This window comes from Sus scrofa, chromosome 7 (genome assembly GCF_000003025.6).
Source record: "Sus scrofa isolate TJ Tabasco breed Duroc chromosome 7, Sscrofa11.1, whole genome shotgun sequence".
Classification (NCBI taxonomy): domain Eukaryota; kingdom Metazoa; phylum Chordata; class Mammalia; order Artiodactyla; family Suidae; genus Sus; species Sus scrofa.
In genome coordinates, this window is record NC_010449.5 from 89,121,406 (window position 1) to 89,141,981 (window position 20,576).

At 47.5% G+C, this 20,576-nt stretch overlaps 1 protein-coding gene across 2 annotated transcripts in view; it reads left to right on the forward strand.

Moving 5' to 3' along the window:
• FNTB (farnesyltransferase, CAAX box, beta) overlaps positions 1–9,670 on the forward strand; it is a 78,625-nt gene extending 68,955 nt beyond the window's left edge. For both annotated transcript variants that reach the window (XM_021098185.1, NM_001244680.1), the window contains 3 exon segments: positions 2,234–2,345; positions 3,524–3,638; positions 8,187–9,670. In XM_021098185.1, coding sequence (XP_020953844.1) covers positions 2,234–2,345; positions 3,524–3,638; positions 8,187–8,318 — 359 coding nt within the window. In that variant the 3' untranslated portion in view covers positions 8,319–9,670.

The following is a 20,576-nucleotide window of genomic DNA, read 5'->3' on the forward strand; positions in this document are numbered from 1 at the left end:
CAAGAGGAGCAAGAACAAAGAGGAGTAATGACAATAGTCAGTGCTTCAGAAAGCACGTGTCCTGGGCTGAGCACGAGACGGGGGACCTGAGAAGCTCCTCCTCCCTGGGGCTTGGTTCCCATGTTCCTCTTCCAGTGTGAGCATCTTAGGGGCCAGGTGGGACCTGAGTGTTGAAGATGAGTGGTTTTTGTACCTGGTCCCCTAGTGTCAGCCAACCGTGTACCTCATCCAGTGTTCAACCCAGGAGATGGCGATCACTTTCTGACTACCCCACCTCTCCTCCCGTCTCTCATTTAAGAAATCTCTAAAAATGATTCTTTTCTCTAGTATTCTATGTATATGAATATTCCAAATCAAATATTTCTCTATACCAAAACTTTGATAAATTTTACCATAGAAGATTCTCTACTCACATATTTGAGTGTTTTGGTCCAGTATCTATATTGATGCCATTACCTTATGTGTCCACTTAATGAAATATATGTCCCTTCAGAATGATGGTTGTGAAGATTATGTAGCAGAATAGAAAAATGTATGCCTGTAGAATTAAATGAAAAATGTAAGATAAAAATTATCCTAACTCTATAGAAAAATGCATAGAAACAAAGACTGGAAGAACGAAAAATTAGGTTTCAGTTGCTTTTTCAGATTGTTTGCTATCTTTGTAGTCCAGGTATCAAAGTATAAAATTGACCAAAAACTTTTTTTTTTTTTCTTTTTAGGGCTGCACCTGTGGCATATAGAGGATCCAGGCTAGGGGTTGAACTGGAGCTACAGCTGCTGGCCTACACCCAGCCACATCAGATCCAAGCCTCGTCTGTGACCTACACCACAGCTCATGGCAATGCCAGATTCTTAACCCACTGAGCAAGGCCAGGGATTGAACCCGCAACCTCGTGGTTCCTAGTTGGAATTGTTTCCGCTGCACCACGACTCGGGAACTCCATGACCAAAAACTTAATGCACATCCTTTTGCTTTTCATTTTTTTAAACTTTTATTGAAGTATAGTTGATCTACATGGTTATGATAATTTCTGTTTCTCAGCAAAGTGGTTCAGTTATACACACCTCCATTCTTTTTCAGATTCTTTCCCCACGTAGATTATCACAGATTAATTCACATCCTATATGTGTATTCTTAAAAAATCAATTCCCAGAGTTCCTGTTGTGGCTCAGTGGGTTAAGAACCTGACATGGTATCCGTGAGGATGTGAATTCAATCCCTGGCCTCACTCAGTGTGTTCGGGATCTGGTATTGTCATGAGCTACAGCATAGGTTGCAGATGGGGCTTGGATCCGGTATTGCTGTGGCTGTAGGCTGCAGCTGTAGCTCCCATTCAACTCCTGGCCTAGGAACTTCCATGTGCTGTAGGTGCAGGTGCAAAAAGAAAAAACAAATCAGTTCCCACATATGTGTTTCCATGCACGTCTGTCTGTTGGCCATGTGTCCCTCTCCACCCGCCCTTGGTAACGAGCGGTCCACAGCATTCTCTGATTCTTGCTGATGGAACTTCAGAGTGAAGAAGCTTGGTTGCTGGCCAGTACTTTAGTATTCTCACCAGAATTGCCAATTTCTGCTTGTACAGGAAGATGGTTACTAGGATGCTTCTTAGGGAAAATTTTTGAGCCAAGAGACTAGAGAATTCCCTTTAGAGACAGATTAAATTCAGGCTTAGAGAAGTAAAAGAAACAGAAACTAGTACCCCATTAGAGTTCCCTTGGCTAAATAGAGTCTGCTTAACAAGTTTCAGAGATGTGCTAGAAGAAATGTCTTAAGAGGGAGGGGTTCCCTGGCAGTTCCTGGCTTGGGAACTTCTCTGGTGCTATGGAGCCCATGGTTGCAGCCAAAAAAAAAAAAAAAAAAAAAAAAAAAAGGCAGCCAGTAGCAGAGGTCAGTCTGGAAAACTGAGCTAAATAAGCTTGTCCGTGCCTGCAGGGGATGTGGTTTAGGACGGTCATCCAGGGTAAGGGGACACTTCAGGTAAAGTCGAGTGCCACTTGGACCTGCTGCTCTTTGACTCAGGTCAAGGTTCAGGGGAGAGGGCATGTCTCAAGACTTGGATGAAGAGGTTCGAGGGTCCCAAGAATGTCATTTTCAGCATTCTTTCCAGGAGAATAGAGGGAAACCTTGACAGTTGCCATTCATTGGGTGATAAAATACAAAGAAGTCATCATTCCTTTGCTGGATTTGGGCCAGGCCCAGGCCTGCACTGATAAGCTTTGTCTTCTGCAGGTGACCCTGCCCTCAGCATGAGCCGATGGATGTTTCATCAGCAGGCACTACAGGAGTACATTCTCATGTGCTGCCAGTGCCCTGCCGGGGGCCTTCTGGATAAGCCTGGCAAGTGAGTGCCTTTTCTCTGGGGAGGGAGGAAGGGGGAGGGATGAGCACCTCAGGCCTCCTCTGAGCCAGATGGGTGGGGTGTCCCTTTCCCTGCAGCTGTGTAGTGCGCCCGTGGCAGGGGAGGAAGCAGGCCAGGCGGGCAAGCGCACCCGCTCCCAGTACCATCCACCCTGGCCCCTCCAGTGCCCGCCTTGCCCCAGCTTCCTCGCACCCTCTCCAGTTAGGTAAACAGATCACTGGGTTGGTAGCTTTTCTTTCCTCTTTAAAAAAATTTTTTATTAGAGTATTGTTAATTTGCAGTGTTCCTTCAATTTCTGCTATACAGCATAAGCAACCCAGCCATACATATACATATATATATACACACTCTTTTTTTTTAATACTATCTTCCATCGTGTTCTAACCCGAGACTGTACACAGTTCCCTGTGCTGTACAGCAGGACCGCTTTACCCATCCGTTCTAAATGTAATAGTTTGCATCTGCAACCGCAAACTCCCATCCATCCCTTCTCTCCCCACAGCAAACACAAGTCCACCTTCTATGTCACGATCTGTTTCTGTTTTGTAGATAGATTCACTTGTGCCATATTTTAGATTTCACATGTAAGTGATACCATGTGGTATTTTTTATTTAACCAAACTGATTTAACTACAACAGGATATAGGATTTTAAAACTCCTGAGGGTCATAAACAGATTATAATCACAACTATTACAGGCTGCTCACCACACACACACACACACACACACACACACACACACACACACACACACACACACACCTCTGCTGCCAACACCATCCACGGGAAGGCCCACCTGAAGGCTGGTTCCCAGCGATTTATGAGGAATGACTTTGGCCCACTTCTAGACATTTTGGGGTTTTTTGTTTTGAGAAATATATTGATTTAGTACCAGCACTACCCTGGAGAGCGCCTTCCAGAAAACAAGTGAAGGGACTGACTCTAGGATGACAGTTCCTGGCGCCAGGAAGGGCAGAAGGATGGGGCTGTGCACACTGCTTCTGGCGAAGCCAGCTTGTTGGAGGCATGTGGAGGGTGGGATGGGAGTGTGAGCTCCCTGGGGCTCCTGTGTCTGAGCGGTGGCCTTGTTGTTGGGAGGCTCTGCTGGGGGTGGGCGGGGAGCAGAGGAGCACCTGCTCAGAGCTGCCCTGTCCTTGCAGGTCCCGAGACTTCTACCACACCTGCTACTGCCTGAGCGGCCTGTCCATAGCCCAGCACTTCGGCAGCGGAGCCATGCTGCACGACGTGGTCCTGGGTGTGCCGGAAAACGCCCTGGTAAGGAGGGTTGGGGCTTGCTGAACACTGCTGCTCTGCAGGGGTGCAGAATGGGCTGCCAAGAGAACTGGCTGTGCGCAGGTCCCACGGGCACAGGCTGGTGAGCTTGCTGTCTCCACCCTCCCTCCCTCTGTCTGAAGCCCATTCTCCTGAGGTTCCAAGGAGGGGGTCCACCGTGGGACAGAGTGTCTGTGCCCTTGTCCCAGAGTCCAGCACCCAGACCACGTGTCACAAGTTCCCCTCTCTGAGGAAGCTGACTAGGAGGCAGTGAGCTTAGCGTCTGCAGCCAGGTGGCTGGTTGTCTTCTGGAATCCTCAGCTTGCGGCCATCCCTCCAGAGAAGCCTTCTCAGACCACCTTCTGTAAATGAGACACTCTGCCAGAGCTTTGTCTATGCTCTTCAGAGCATTCAGCACAGTTTGTCACATGTGCGTTTAACTGGTTTGGTCCGCTTCCCTCTAAAACTGTCAGCCTCGTGCGGGTCGGCTGTTCACCACTGCATCCAGCCCCAGACCAGCCTGGCCACATGGGGTGCTCCTGAGTTAGTCATGAGCCTGAAAGGTGGCTTCGCTATGACTCTCCACAGACATCAGGTGATAGGGTCGGTGCAGACTCTCACGAAACATTCCAGCAGAAGAAACACAGTTGGCCAGTAGGTGGATGAAAAGATGCTCAAACTCACTAGTAATCGAGAAAATCAAAACGATCCTTCGGCTTTCACAAGTCTTAACATTTTTGCCTATTTGCCTCCTATGCAACCCCCTTCCATTCTTTTCCCTCCCTCCTTCCTCAGCATAACTCTGTCGTAAACTTGACATTTATCATGCCTGCAGATGTTTCTGTGCTGTTGCTACATAGGTATGTATCCACGAACAATAGAGTTGTTTTGTATGTTTGAAAACAGTATTTATTGCACCACTTAACAGTGCATCACTTTTCTCACTATTACACTTTTGAGGTTTATTTGTCTTCATATGCGGTGCTCCAGTTTACTCATCTTAACTACTGTATAGTATTCCCTTGCCTAAGTGTACCCCAGTTTCACTGGCTGGTCTTCTGTTGGTTAACATGGAGATGGTTTCAGATTGTGCTATTACACTGGTATTGCAGTGAACATTCTCGCGTTAGTTTCTCTGGGAGAGACACACCCTCATCTTCACTAACCGGCCCTGAACCACGCCCCTGTGTGCTTGGGTTGTTTTATGCTCACATGGCACCAAGATGAGTCATCCCATAGCCAGACTTTTCCTTTCTGCCAACTTGACAGATGTGAAATGGTGTCTTGGTTTTGTTTTGCATTTCCCGATTACCAGCAGGGCTGAGCATCTTTTCAAACGTTTTTTGGCCATTTGTATTATGTCTTCTGTGAAATGCCAGCCAGTTCCTATCCATTGCTCATTTTCTTATTTATAATTTTTTTTTCTTATATGTATGTTTGCAGGAGTTCTTTGTGTGTTCTTGATACTGTTTGTCAGCAGTGTGTGTGTGGTCAGTCTCTTCCTGTTGGTGACTTTGTTTCTAGTGTTTTTTTTTGTCGAATAGAAGACTTTAATGATAAAGTGAATAATTTTCTTTGCCTTTTTAGTTTTTGAGGGGCCTTTTTTTGGGGGGGAGGGGTTACTTAAATCTTTTCCCACCCGAGGTCATAAATATATTTTCTTTGAGACAGTTTAAAGTTTTGCTTTTCCCATCTAGTGCTTTAACTTTCTTGGAATTGATTTCCATCTGCAGTGAGGGGTGGATGTAATTTTATCATTTTCCTATTTGGATAACCAATTGACCAGCACCACTTACTGAAGTTTACAACCCCTCCTACTGATGAGTATCACATGTGTGTCACATACTCAAGTTTCTGTATGAGGTAACTCTGTTTCTGGACACTCTGTTCTGACAGTCTGTTTGTTATCTTCTGAGTCTTAAGCAAATCTTAAATGCATGTAGGCAAGTCCCACTCACCTTGTTCTTTCTCCTCAAGATTGCCTTGGCTCTTCTTTGCCTTTTGCATTTTAGGATTTCCTTGCATTTTAGGATCAGCTTATCAAGTTCCACAAAAAAAAAACAAACAAAAAAAAAACCTAATAGATTTTTTTTATTAGAATTGCATTGAATATAAGATTAATGGGAGAGAACTAACTTCTTTTCAATGTTAAGGCTTCCTATTTATTTATTTATTTTTGGCTGCACCTGCAGCATATGCAAGTTCCTGGACTGGGGATCGAATTTGAGCTGCAGCTGCGACCTACAGCACAGCCAGCAGATTGAGCTGCATTTACGACCTACACCACAACTCACAGCAACGCTGGATCCTTAACCCACTAGGCAAGGCCAGGGGTCAAACCTGCATCCTCATGGATCCTAGTTGGGTTCATCACCACTGGGCCACAACAGGAACTCCTTTCCATTTTATTTTGTAATTGGTTGTATATAGCTATTGATAATCATATTTTAATTTTGTATCCAGCCACCTTGCTGAATTCTCTTAATAGTTTTAATAGTTTGTCTCTAGAATCTCTTGGATTTCTTAAATTTAGAACATAGTATCATCTTTGGTTTTGCCTTTCCTCCTTGATTCTTAAGAACTTTCTTTTTCTTGCCTTGTAATGTTGGCTAAAACCCCAATGGTGTGCTGACTGGAGGTGGTAATAGGAAGTGTTCCTATCTTGCTTCTGATTTTAATGGGGAGGCTTCTGTAATTCCACCATGAATAGGATGCTTACTGTGATGTTTTCATAGGTATTTCATATCAGGTTAAGAATGTTCCCGTCTGTTCCTGGTTTGCTGGGGTTTTTCATTTGTTTCAGTCATAATCTAGTATTGAACTTTATTGAATGCTTTTTCTACATCTAGTTTTTCTCCTCTAATGTTCTATTTGGTTGATACATGTTCTGATGTTAACCTTACATATTAACCAGGACAAGCCCTTTAGAGTGAGTGTGTATGTGCTGGTTTAACACACTGCCTGCAGGATTCACTTTGCCAGTATTTTTATTTAGGATTTTTTGCATGTGTGTTCATCAGAAATATTGATCTAAAACTTTTTTTTTGTATTCTTTTCCAGTTTGTGTTTCACAATAATATAGCCTCATAAAATTAGATGGCCATCTTCTTCCCCTACTTGAAAATGTTTTTTAGTCTTTAGAAAAGTTTGTATAAGTTAATGATTATTGGTTCCCTGTAAGCTAACATTTGCTTGAGAAACCATGTAGGCCTGGTATTTTTTGGGTGGGGGTGGGGACAGAAATGCTGGTAGCAAAATAAACAGTTGTTGATTTAACCTATATAGGTTTTAAAATTTTTTTCTTGAATCAATTTTGAAAATTTATATTGCTCTATAAAACTATTTAGTTTACCTTTGTTCTGGCATGGATTTGCTCAAAGTATTTTCTTAACTTCAGTACTGGCCTAGGCTTGTGCCTTGTCTCACACTAAAGTTTTTTTGGGGAGGGGGTTCTGTGGGATAAATTAACTTATTGATGGCCTGACGCCTTTACTTAAGTGTAATAGGATCACGGTCCTTTTTCTTGATTATAAACACATATTTATTTTTTAAATAATTGGAGTACATATAAAACTAAAAGAAAATTAAAAACAATCATCACTGTTCCTATTTTGGCCTACATTCATTTTTTTTTTTTTGGCCTATTTCATATACATCATATCTACCAACACTTTATTTTTTGGCTGAATCTACGGCCGAAAAAGCCTCCCAAAATCATAAGTTTGGGGATAATATCACATACTGTCTTCCACACTTAATGTAAGTATTTGCCAATATCATTAAATATTTGAAAGGATGTCTTTTGTCAATTGCATCTTTGCAAATATTTTCGCCCAGTCCGTAGGTTTTCTTTTGTTTATGGTTTCCTTTGCTGTGCAAAAGCTTAAGTTTGATTAGGTCCCATTTGTTCATTTATGCTTTTATTTCCGTTGTTTTGGGAGACTGACCTAAGAAAACATTGGTAGGATTTATGTCAATGTTTTGCCTTCTCTTCTTGTTCTCTTCTTGGAGTTTTATGGTGTTCTGTTTTGTATTTAAGTCTTTAGGCCATTTTGAATTTATTTTTGTGTATGATGTATTCTAACTTCATTGATTTACATGCTGAAAGCATGTTTTTAATGGCTCTCTTCCTCTGTGTCCCATGTACTATAACATGTCTTACCAGTTCCCTGTTGTACAATAGGGCCTTGTGAGATAAATCTCCATGTGTATCTCTGATGATTCCTTATATTATATTCTTTTTGTTTTGTCTTTTTGTCTTTTTAGGGCTGCACCCTCAGCATATGGAGGTGCCCAGGCTAGGGGTCCAATTGGAGCTGTGGCCGCTGGCCTAACCACAGCAACGTGGAATCCAAGCCACAGTTCACGGCAACGCCAGATCCTTAACCCACTGAGTGAGGCCAGGGATTGAACCCGCGTCCTCATGAATGCTAGTTGGGTTTGTTAACCATTGAGCCACAACGGGATCTCCAATGTTATATTCTTGTAAGTGCATTAAATGGGCAAAGGCTGTGCACTGGAGTGATTAATTGGCATCTGTTCTCTTTGCAGCAGCCCACTCACCCTGTATACAATATTGGACCAGATAAGGTGATCCAAGCCACCATGCACTTTCTACAGAAGCCGGTCCCAGGCTTTGAGGAGCATGAGGATGAGGCAACAGCAGAGCCTGCCACTGACTAGAGGACACGAGGTCCCACGGGTCTGTGTTCACCCACCTCCCCAGTCAGACCAAGGTTTATACATTTCGATACACACTGCATTCTGTGCTGCACAAGCCTTGGCCACTGTGGAGTTTGGTTCTTTGTCCTTTCTTGTTAAACAAAACCGATGGCTCCCAGTCTAGAGAACGCAGTGGCCTGGTTTTTTAAAGATTCTTTCCATTCCTGTTAAACCAAAAATCTACCGGCCATGCGGCATCTGAACCTGGCTCTGACCTGGCCGGGGTTGGCTGGGGAACAGTGCATGCTGGGAAGGAGCAGCCCTCTCGCCAGTGCTCCGGTCTGACCATGGCATTGGAATGAATGAATGTCAGAGTATTACCGTATCCAGAGCCGCTGCTGCCCTTCCTACTCGCACCACCATTCAGCCGCCAGAAGGTGGCTTCCCATGGGTGGACATGAGTCTGCTCGCTGCCAGGTGGGGACCTTAGGTCCCACCAAAATGAATTCTCCAGGAAAAGAATGTGGTGGGGCTTCACTCTGAGGTGCCCGAGGCCCCCACCTCCCACCCTGGTCACCTGCAGGGGAAGGAGCTGGGGTCGGGGGAGAAAGGTCTTGGGAGATGTGAGTCCCTCCCTGCCCACACTGGGCACTGACCACACATCTCCATGGCCAGCCTTGTGCACAGGCAGGACTTGCTTCAGCCCCTGGGGTGGTGACCTAGACCCGGAAAACCAATTATGAGTGAAAAATGAACCTTTAGATCAACTCTGTGCCAGAGGAAGCAGGAGCCTCAGAGCCCACCCCCCAGGCCCCCCACATCATGTGCCCCCAAAAAACCCCTCTGATGGCTGCAAAGCAGCGCCTTCAGTCCCTGGCCAGTCTCGGTGTTGCCATCTTTCTTCTACCGACTCCCAGCCCACCCTTCTCAGGCAGTGTTGTCTTCTCTCACCCAGAGTATTAACACTACTAAGTCTTTCACCTTCATTTCTGACTCAGGATTTATTCCCATCCTACCCACTCCAGGCTTACAGAAATAAAATCAAGTGCTAGATAAGCTGGTTGCCGCCAAGGCAGTAGCCATGTATACCTGGCCGGGGCAGGGCTGAGCGCTGCCCACCCAGGAGAACCCTTCCTTAGTCAGTGGGGTATTGAGTTGGGTCACCTGTCCACTGCCACAGTCACAGCAAGTGCCATGTTGCTGGTCTGGCCTTCCTGTAAGCAGCCGTGGGCTGTGGGCAGATGGGGGCCCGGAGATGCAGCATGAGGCTCTTCTCAACAACTTTGGCCGTCTGCTGCCTCTAATTCCCTAGTGCTTTGACGTTTGGGGCTGTGTATTACCTCCTTGAAATAATAAAAGAATAACATTTTCTATGATGTCTCTCATTTGTGACAGGTCCCAGGAAAAGGCCTTCAGTGGGCCCAGTGTTAGGAGTTTGGCGGGGGCTTGTGGTCACCAGTCTCCTCCTCTGTGTGATTCCAGACCACACGCATCAGTGGTTACAAAGAGGTCGGACGGGTTCCTCCCTCCCTCACATACCTTCTCCAGTTAAGGACACGGAGAGCCTGAGAGGAGGAGGAAAGCCATGTCCCAGGCTCCCTGGAGCAGTTTGGTTTGGCCCAGCACTCCGCTCAGTTTCAGAGTGAGTGAGTGAGTGAGTGAGTGAGTGAGTGTGTGTGTGTGTGTGGTGTGTGTGTGTGTCTCCCTGAGAGCAGGGGGGTGCTCCGGAGTGCTCACGAAGACACTCGACAGTGGGTGGGTAGGTGACATCCTGGTCAGGGGCCGGGCGCTGTCACAGGGACAGGTCAGCACCCTGTGATCACCTGGCTTTCCTCCTCATTGGTCAGAGACCCCCTCCCAAGGAGAAGCCAAGAAAGTGGGTGCTCTGTGACCTGCCCCTCTCCTTGATGGTGAGAAGAGGTGCCCTCCGAGGCAGAGAAGAAACCAAATCCACAACCCAGAATGTAATCCCTGTGCCTATGCTAATTTTGCCCTGTTAACAGAAGTCAGGCAAAACAGCATACTGAAATGCACCATTCCCATCACTGCAACAAAAGGCCAAACCCTAACACCAGTAGCCTCAAGATATTATGGGATTAATTGCGGTAACAATTGGTGTGGTTAAGAGGCAGATTGGATGGCTTCAGTCTAGACTGGCTTTATACCAAGGAGGGAGAATTTGTGCTGAGCCCCAAAGGGGTGGGAAGGTTTGGCGAGGCAGAAAAGAGAGGTTGTTTTTACTGGTATTCTTACCTCAGGGGTTTGCACAGGCATATCCATGAGACTTCTCCTGCTCCCGTTTGGGTCTGGAGGGTTTCCCAGCAGCATCCAAAGTGGGTCCTGTAGGTAAATTCTCAGATTTATCATGTGGATCCTTTTTTTTTTTTTTTTTTTTTTTTTTTGCCATTTCTTGGGCCACTCCCGTAGCATATGGAGGTAGGTTCCCAGGCTAGGGGTCGAATCGAAACCGTAGCCACCAGCCTATGCCAGAGCCACAGCAACACGGGATCTGAGCCGCATCTGCAACCTATACCACAGTTCAGGGCAACGCTGGATTGTTAACCCACTGAGCAGGGGCAGCGACCGAACCTGCAACCTCATGGTTCCTAGTCGGATTCATTAACCACTGCACCACAATGGGAACTCCTCATATGGATCCTTAAGTAGGAGGCATTACATAACTTTCAAGGTAGGTTACCCCAAATAAAGAAACAGAAAACTACCACAGATCTCTCTATCCAGATGGATCTGAACAGCCCCCTTGGACCTATCTCAGACCCACCATGAATGCTGTGTGAGTTGGGAAGCCTGCCAGACGACTGTGGATAAGTCAGTACAAAGGTGCCTGAGATGACACCAGCAGTCAACTATGTTCCTGAACTGCCCTCTGTGCATGGGATCATTTCTGAGTTAAAAGCTGTAAGTTAGATTCTGGTCACTGCCTTGTGAACAATGCAGTCGTGTCCTTCCATGAAGACCTCACACAAAAGCAGAGGCCATTAAATATTAACAGTTCCCCAAGTTCCCTCGTGGCCTAGCAATTAAGGACTTGGTGTTGTCACTGCTGTGGCTCAAGTTCGATCCCTGGCTCGGGAACTTCTGCATGCCGTGGACGCAGTCAAAAAAAAAAAAAAAAGACAACCCAGAAAACAGTTCCATGATGGCCTTCCTGGACCTTGAATCTAGCCTTGGACCTTGGAATGCTGCCTCCTGGTGATTTAACTTAGAAGAGAAGTGCATTAGAACCCCCTGACAGGGTGGCTGCTTACATGACCCTGGCCATTTCACCAGTATTAACTATGCTACTATGCCGCACTTCTGGCAGGAACTTGATAGCTGGGAATTAAAAATGGAGCTGCTTTTTTTTTTCTTTTCAGTGCCACACCCACGGCATATGAAAATTCCCAGGCTACGGGTCGAATTGGAGCTGCAGCTGCCGGCCTATACCAGAGCCACAGCGACATGGGCTCTGAACCATATCTGTGACCTACACCACAGCTCACGGCAACGATGGATCCTTTAACCCACTGAGCGAGGCTAGGAATCAAACCTGCATCCTCATGGATACAAGTTGGGTTAATTACCACTGAGTCACAATGGGAACTCCAAAAAAAAAAAAAGAAAGTGGAGCTTCTTGATTGCCCCAAGTGCACTAGATTGTTGGTAGAAGTGGAATTCACTGGCTTCAGAAGTCAGGTGTACAGATTAACAATGCCGACATGGCATCAAAGAACTTGTCTCTTACTCCCACCACGTTTACACAGATCCCACCTCCTTAAGGAAGTGAGTTTACTGGACTCCCTGTAGGAATTTGCCAGTAGCTTCAGCAAATTCATCCCAACTCAGAGGAAAGGGTAATGTCCAAGGTGGGAAATGAATGTTTGTAGGCCTGGAGCTTCCTACACACTCTGTGACCAGGGCTAGGGCTACTGAGATACAAGCCCTGCAGAGACCAAATCTTAACAAAGACATAGGACGTTCAATTACTGGGATAAATTTGATGCAATGAAAGTTTGCTTTCTTGAGTTCCTATCGTGGCGCAGTGGTTAACGAATCCGACTAGGAACCATGAGGTTGTGGGTTCGATCCCTGGCCTTGCTCAGTGGGTTAAAGATCCAGGGTTGCTGTGGCTGTGGCGTAGGCTGGCGGCTACAGCTCTGATTAGACCCCTAGCCTGGAACCTCCATATGCCGTGGGAAGCGGCCCTAGAAAAGACAAAAAAAAAAAAAAAAAAAAAAAAAAGAAAGTTTGCTTTCTTAATGCTGATAGTAGGGTTTGATATTAATGAGATACAGAGGACTATAATGGAGGCCTAGTTAGTGTTGCTTCCATTTTGGGAACACAGGTATTCCTTTGGGGGGGAAGTATTTTGCTAATACTTTATTCTTCCACCATTTACGCCAGGGGGAAGCAAACTTTTTCTGTAAAGGGCCAAATACTAAACATATCAGGCTTCAAGCAACCACTCCACTCTGCTTTACCATTGTAGTACAAAGCAGCTGCAGACAACGTATGACTACTATGTTCTAGTAAAATTTCATGACAACGTAGTGGACCAGATTTAGCCCATGGGCTGTAGGTGGCCGGCCTAGATCTGACTAAATCCCAGCCATATTTATTCAGCATTCTTCCCCATCTTTCACAGCTGGGATGTTTTCCATGTACCTAATATTGTCAAATGACATAGTGAACTTGGTAAAGTTTGGCCCAAGTGCTCTAACCACCCACGTGCAGTGCTCAGGGCACTCGCTGCCCTTGAACAGGAAGGAGAATTGTATGATTTAAGGCACTGTTGCAACTGACAGAAAACTTGACCCAAACTAGCTTAAAGCAAAGAAGAAATGTATTGGCTTAGAAACTGAACGTCCAGGAATTAGTTTGGTTTAAGTGGCTTCAATGGGTTTCTCTCCATCTTTCTATATTGGCTCCAGCTGCAGGCTCTATGTGGTTCTAAAATGGCAGGAGCAATAGCTCCAGACCTTATCCTCCTAGGGTCAAGTTCAGCAGACAAGAGCAGCTGATCCTTCCTTCCTAATATCATTGCATTTCACTGGCTTTGGTCAAGCCAGGTGCCTTTCTGAGAAGCAATCCCACAGCCAGATTACAGCGCGCTGATTGACCACATGCTTCTCCCATGAGTGGGAAATTCCATCAGAAGCACACAGTCTAAGAGTGGGGAGAGAATGAGGCCTCAGTGCAAATTAGGGTTGTAGCCAAAAGGGGGCAAGGATGCCAGAGAGGCCAGTCACCATGTTCTCTGCAATGGTGGACTCCAGACCTGCAGTGGACACTGTTGGCATCTATTCCTCCCTCCCCAGCTGTGGCAGCCAAAAAGCTTGTGTGGATTTATCTCCCCTCCTACTTCCACCTCAGGCCAATTGGCCTAAGCCAATCATTTTTATACACCCTTCTTTGCTTTAGTAGTTTGTTCAGGTTTAATAATAACCCAGGCCTGGGAGTTCCCATTGTGGCTCATGGTAATAAACCGAGTAGTATCCACAAGGATGTGGGTTCGATCCCTGGCCTTGCCTAGTGGGTTTAAAGGATCCAGCGTTGCCACGAGCTGTGGTGTAGGTTGCAGACGTGGCTCGGATCCTGCATTGCCATGGCTGTGGTGTAGGCCTGCAGCTGCAGCTCTGATTTAACCCCTAGCTTGGGAACCTCCATGTGCCCCACAAGAGACCAAACAGAGGGAAGCCCTGGACATTTGGTAACAGGGGAAAGCAGCTCTTTCCTGTTTGGGATGGTGGGATGTGTGGCCTGGGACTCTAATAACACCCGTTTTCCTACCTAGAAGGAAGCCAGCCTTAGAAGCCAGTACTGAGAAACTTACTGAGAAACATCGCCAGAGCCCTGTCACACTGCTCCTGCAGCCTGGGTCGGCCTCTGGGTTTTCCAGCTCTGTAAGCCAGTTTGAGTTGGATTTTCTGTTGCTTGCAAACGAAAGCCACCTCACACATACAAAATTCTACCCCAGATTAAGCCCAGGGCCATGAAGTCCTTACCTGCTGCCTGAAGATTGCTGATGGTCCTTGCCACCTCCATCCAAACAATAACCCCTGAGAGCCTCCTGGTCTGCTGCCTCTCCTCATGTGATCCTTGACTCATCCTCATGAGACGGGTGAGGCAGGTGTGTTATCTGCATTTTATAACTGGAGAAACAGGTCAGAGCTTAACTGAATCACCCAAGGTTTTCTAGCTATCAAGTAGTGGAGTCTGAACTGAACCCACATCTGTTGCCGCCTAAGAAGGCCACGTGCTTCCATGACCCGTCTCTGAAGTGGGTGGTCTCAGGGGATGGAACAGCAGGTAAACATGAGTGAGTTACCTACACAAGTGGGCAACTGAGGCCCTGAATGCCTGTTCTCATCTTTCACCAGGACAAGGATGGTGACAGCAAACGGCTGGGGCAGGCTCGCCTGACCCTTCTAACCCATCTCCCACTGTCAGGTCCTGGCACCAGTTTCGTGCCCAGTGTTGAGTGACACTGTGTGACGCACAGCAAGGCCGTGGTGAGTCACTCTTTCCCGGGCGCTGACCACAGCCCAGATAGCAGCCAGCCTGCTCCAGCCCGACCCGGCGTGCCTAACTGGTTCCTAGACACCCTCTTTAACTTCCTTGCAATAACCTCCTCGCCTCTGTTTTTACCAGCTGGTGCAGGAGGTTCAGAGGCCGGGGCCAGGTGGCTGATGTGCCTCCCTCCTACTTCTCCAAGGACAAAACCAGGCAGGTGGGACAGAGTGCCTGTCACCAGCTCAGCTTAATGGAAAGCTTTCTCTGCCCCCTGCAGAAACACAGCTGTTGAAAAATACCAATGATTTTTTTTTTTTTTTTTTTTTTTTTTTTTTTTTGCCGCCTTTTGTCTTTTTAGGGCTGCATCCGAAGCATATGGAGGTTCCCAGGCTAGGGGTCAAATTGGAGCTGTAGCCGCCAGCCTATTGCACAGCCATAGAAACGCAGGATCCGAGCCATGTCTGTGACCTACACCACACTCACAGCAACGCCGGATCCTTAACCCACTGAGAGAGGCCAGGGATCCAACCTGCATCCGACTAGGGATGCTAGTCGGGTTCGCTAACTGCTGAGCCATGACGGGAAGTCCAGAAAAATACCAACAGTGCATCTTTTAAAATAAACTTTACACAGTTCCGATACACCCCTTAGTCATTTTCTGTCCATCATCTCACATTAATATGGTACATTCAGCATGACTAAGGGCCAGTATTGATATATTATCAGTAACTGAAGTCTATATTCAGTTTCCTCAGATTTTACCTAATGCCTTTTCTCTGTCCCAGAATCATCCAAGATGCTCATTGCATGTAGTTGTCATGTTGCCTTAGGCTGCTTTTGGCTGTGCCAGTTTCTTAGACTTTTCTTGTTTTGGGTGACATTGACAGTTTTGAGGAAGGTTGGTCATGTTATTTTGTAGACTGTCCATCAACTAGGATTTGTGTGAATTTTTTCTCATGATAAGACTGGAGCTCTGGGTTTTAGGAAGACCACAGAGGTCAGATGCCCTCTTGTCACATCCTATCAGGGGTACGTACTATCAATGTGACATCACTGCAGCTGTTAACCTTGGCCACCTGGCTGAGGTCAGTCAGGTTTCCCCACTGCTCAAATACCCATGGATTGAACTCATGCAGAGGCAACCCCAAAATGGGTGCTCAAGAGAGGAATGCATACTGGGCAGCTGGAGCCACTGGCTCATACACTCCCAAGTACGTGGAGGATACCCAAGATAGACCAGGCTCTGAGCTAGGGGTGCAGCAGCAAGCATGGGGTCCCGACCTGGCCTCGTGGGAGCTCCCAGATGCAAAGGCCTGCCAAAGCATTCACAGCAGCTCTCTGTAGGGATGGGGGCCCTGGCCTCACTTCTTGCTTGGGGAAGTCAGGTCTCTTGAACCAGAGCACCTGTACCCAAAGTCTCCTCTCCTACAGTATGTATCTGCTGTGAACATGACATTCCTTCTCTTGGGTGGCTGGCCTTGCTGTGGCCTTTAGGCCCAAAGCCATTGGCCATTGTCCTTTAGTCCAGATCTGCCCCTGCCACTTCTGAGCCATTGATGACTCCGGGAGACATGAAATAATGAAGCTCTCAAGCATGTGCGTGGGCCCAGAGGGCCAGCTGAACTCCTCTGGCTGGTGACGAGTGCCCAGGGGCGTGGGTGGCAGCTCTGCACACCTGTTTGATTATTTCTTGAATTAGAGTTTGCGGGCTCGTGGGGCCCTTTGCAGGAACTGGGTTGCGAGGGGCTTACTTTTTCCTACAGGCCTGCCGTGGTAACCATCAGCTTTCCATTTTTCTTGGCAGGAGGCTCAAACCTTCACCATGTTCAGCATTGGAGTGGAAAGTTCTGGCACAGATTTCTAAACATTGGATCGTCGATTCTTCTTTTTCTGTCCCCTCCCCGGCCTTTAATTTACTGGAAAAAAATGAATAGCAGAGACTGTGCTGGATAATTTGGCCCAGAGCAGGCTATAGGTGCACGAGGGCCCCACCCCTGCAATGGACATCAGAGGAAAACAATCCTAAATGGGGCCTGGCATTCAGACCAGGCCCTCTGGTGTAGCTGGCATCCAGCACAGGGTGCAGGAGGGAACTTGCTCAGCTGGTTGTGAATTGTCCAGGCCCACCTGTTTGGCTCTTTGCTAGGCACGCCCATCCCGGTGGGGGTTGGGGTGGCCATGTGTGCATGCACAGGGCATACACATCAGTCAGGGTGAGCGAGGGCACGTGGGCCCTGGGCCAATCATCAGACCACAGGGAACCAGCTGGCGAGTCTGTCCCCACCTCATCCCACCAGGCAGCTTTGCTAAGGGGCCTCTGTGTGGGGAGGCAGAAACACGGGGCTCCACCTCTATTGTAACCCAGAGGGCACAGCAGGCACAAGACGACTGACTCTCAGTGTCTCTGTGACTAGCCCAGTGCAGGCCACCAGGAAGGCACTGCAGAAATGCAAACAAACCAGAACAGAGAATGGGGTGAGGCAACCAGAATGGTAATGGTTAATGGTTCCCACCCAGCTGGCAAGGGTGTATTTCATTTCCCAAGTCCGGATTATTTTCAAATGGTAACAGATTCAGGTCTTGCCTGAATCCCTTCAGAAATCAAGCAAAGCCTATTTGGTACCACCCTTTGGTATTCAACTTATAATTACTCTTTTTTTTCCTTTTTTTTTTATGGCCATACCACAGTAACACCAGATCTGAGCTACGTCTGTAACCTATGCTGCAGCTTGCAGAAACACCAGATCCTTAACCCAATGAGCAAGGCCAACGATCAAATCTGAATCCTCATGGACCCTATGTTGGGTGCTTAACTCACTGAGCCACAATGGGAACTCCTACTGCCTCTTTTTTTTTCTTTTTTCTTTTTTGGCTTTTTAGGGCCACACTAGCAGCACATGGAGGTTCCCAGGCTAGGGGTAGAATCGGAGCTACAGCTGCCGGCCTACACCACAGCCACAGCAATGTGTGATCCGAGCCACATTTGTGGTGTGAGCTACACCACAGCTCACAGCAACGCAGGATCATTAACCCACTGAGCAAGGCCAGGGATTGAACCTGCAACCCCATGGTTCCTAGTCGGATTTGTTTCTGCTGCGTCACGACAGGAAATCCCTTACTACCTCTTCCCTTGAAAGGATTTTAACACATTGAAGACTGGTGCTTATCCCCTCCATGTTTCAAAAAAAAAATCTCAAACAGCTATATGGCTGAGGCCTATGCTGGCAGACAGAACTAAGACTTGTGAACACCTGAGTCCTTCTGAAGTGCCAGGCTTCAAACTTATGACTTCTTGCCTTACAATGGCACTTTGTGCTACTGCTGTCCTCACATTATGTCTCAGAAAACCAGAGCAGTGTCACCCAGAGCCAGGCCAGACAGGTGGGCTCAGAGCCCGTGACCCAAACAAACCACCCAGGCACTGGTTTGGAACTCTCAGGCTCTGTGTCCCCACCCTGACCCTGATGGAGCAATGATGACACATACCTGCTGGGTGATGACGTTTGTTGGGAGAGCCTCCAAAACTCAAGCAGGGGCTGCCCAATGCCGATGTCGTCAGCCCTGAGCACAGCTAAGCCGGCTTCTCCCAATGGGCCCAGGAAGGGATATTTGGCCAGTTTGATTCGCAACCTGAGAAATAAACTAGAAAATGCTTTTGTTTATCCACTTCTTGGGGAAAGTGTTAGGATGTATTAAGCCCATGCCTTATAAATGCCAAACCATCAAACTCCACAACTGAAGGACACTGTCTTTGCCCATTCACTATCCAGAAGGCTTCAGAAGGCTTCTAGTACCTGCTATGGTTTTTCCACCTTGCCTCCAAGGTAGAGGCTGACAAATGCCTTTTCTCTATCTGGCTTTTCTCCTCAGGTCAAAGAAACTGTTTTGGGCAAAGAAAGGCTCTAGGTTTCATGTTCCCGGAGGCTGCCCAGAAAGGAGCCTGGCACACAGGCCTGAGAGATAGCCATGCTCTGGCTGGCTTAGAAACCTGTCTGGTGACAGAGGAGAGCCAGTATATGGCATAAAAATGGGTGCTGCCCCATGGTATCCCCCTTGCTTGGGGCCTCAAAAACAAATGGCTGGGTAGCCTTCACGAGTGTAAGCCCCACTGGGAGAAGAGAATCACCAAGGCAGGCGTATCAGTACAGCTGTTTCACTAGCCCCTTGCTCCCCGCCCCTCCCCCAGGTACAGTCTTAAAGAGCCAGGCCTCAGCCCTGCCTTGTTAATTCAGTTCAGCTGTGCCTCGATTTCCCCAACAGCTTTTTTTGTTCCCTGGGTTATGTGACCTGAGTTTGAGATCTACCTGAGAGGGCTTGTTAACTGGCCTGACTCAGGCTGTTGGGCCACTGTGAGCTGCATGTCGGGGAGAGCAGGCCCTCAGGAATCCTCTCGACAAAGCACCCCAGGACATGGCCCAAGGACCCACTTTAAGTGACAACACCATGGGGGCTTCTGGGCAGTTCTGCTGGGCAGAACACCAAGTGTCCAAAGATCAGAGATGCCAGTGGGTAGCAGAGGGAGGGGAGGACCAAACCTCACTCAGGATGACACCAGACCTAAGGTACACCGGTTTTGAACCCTGGAGCATTGGTCACTCCAGTTGTGGGGTCCCTCCTGCTGTCTCTTCATTCACCCTACCTTGGACAGATAGGGCACACCTCAGGGGCAGGAAGCATTTGTGAGACCCCAAGTCCACCCTCCATCCAGGGAAAGCTAGATCTTCCCATCTTGCAGACTGAGCCCTGGTCACATGCTCTGTGTAGCTAATGGCAGCTGGCACCAGAGTGCTCCCTTGGTCCTGATGTCAAGTGTATCATAAACATTAGTTCCTTTAAACCTCACAACCACATTACAAGGTCTAATGCTATCATTACCCTCATTTTCTAGATGAGGACACTGAGGCTGAGAGAAGTAATTCGCCCGAGATTACTAGCTACCAACAGCCAGGATTTTGAACTCCGGCAGTCTGACTTCAGAGCCCAAGCATAAAACACTGCACTCTGTTATTAGAAATAGAGTTCTGCTTTCTCCAGTCCTAGTACAGGGCTATCATCTACTTGAGTCTTGTTTTTTAGGGTCTCATTTTTTAAACCTTTCTGAGCTGATAGCTCTGGGAGCTGAGGTTGTTCTTTGCAGATGTGGCAGCTACTCTACATATGGGATTAACATATCAAGAACTGGGCCATTAATACTTCGCCCTTGGGGCAATTGCAAAGGAAGGAAAAGAGCAAGCTCACCGCTGCAAGAGAAAGAAGTGGGTGATAACAGGACCAACCAACTACCAGGGTCTCTGGCTCTCTGCAGGGCTTTCTAGAGAAAAACAGCCCTGAGGGTGGACCATGGTCATACTTTGGTGACCTACGGGACATAGGCTAGCACACGTATCAGAAGGAACTTAGCTGTAGCTTGCCTCTGTCCCCTTGAGCGAGCAGTCTCCAGCCAGGGGTCTCTTACCTGGTTCTCCTTTCCAGGCAGCTGCTCCCGGGGGCACCACCTCCTCTCTGCCATTTGCTGGTCCGCTCAGCATGTCAGTCAGGTGGTTTGGATTTTCCCAGCTGAATCCACTATCCTGTTGTGGCCTTTTTCTTCTAACTGGTTTATTGAAATTTTGAGAAGTCTAAAACTCAACCCCTTGTCCAGCCAATATCCTGGAGCCAGGGACTGGCTCTTGGGGATGTTAACCTGTCCTGGCTTGACGGCTGCTCCCTGCTCCCTGCCTACAGGATGCCCAGCTTCACACTCTGCAGCTCAGTTCTAACGCCCAC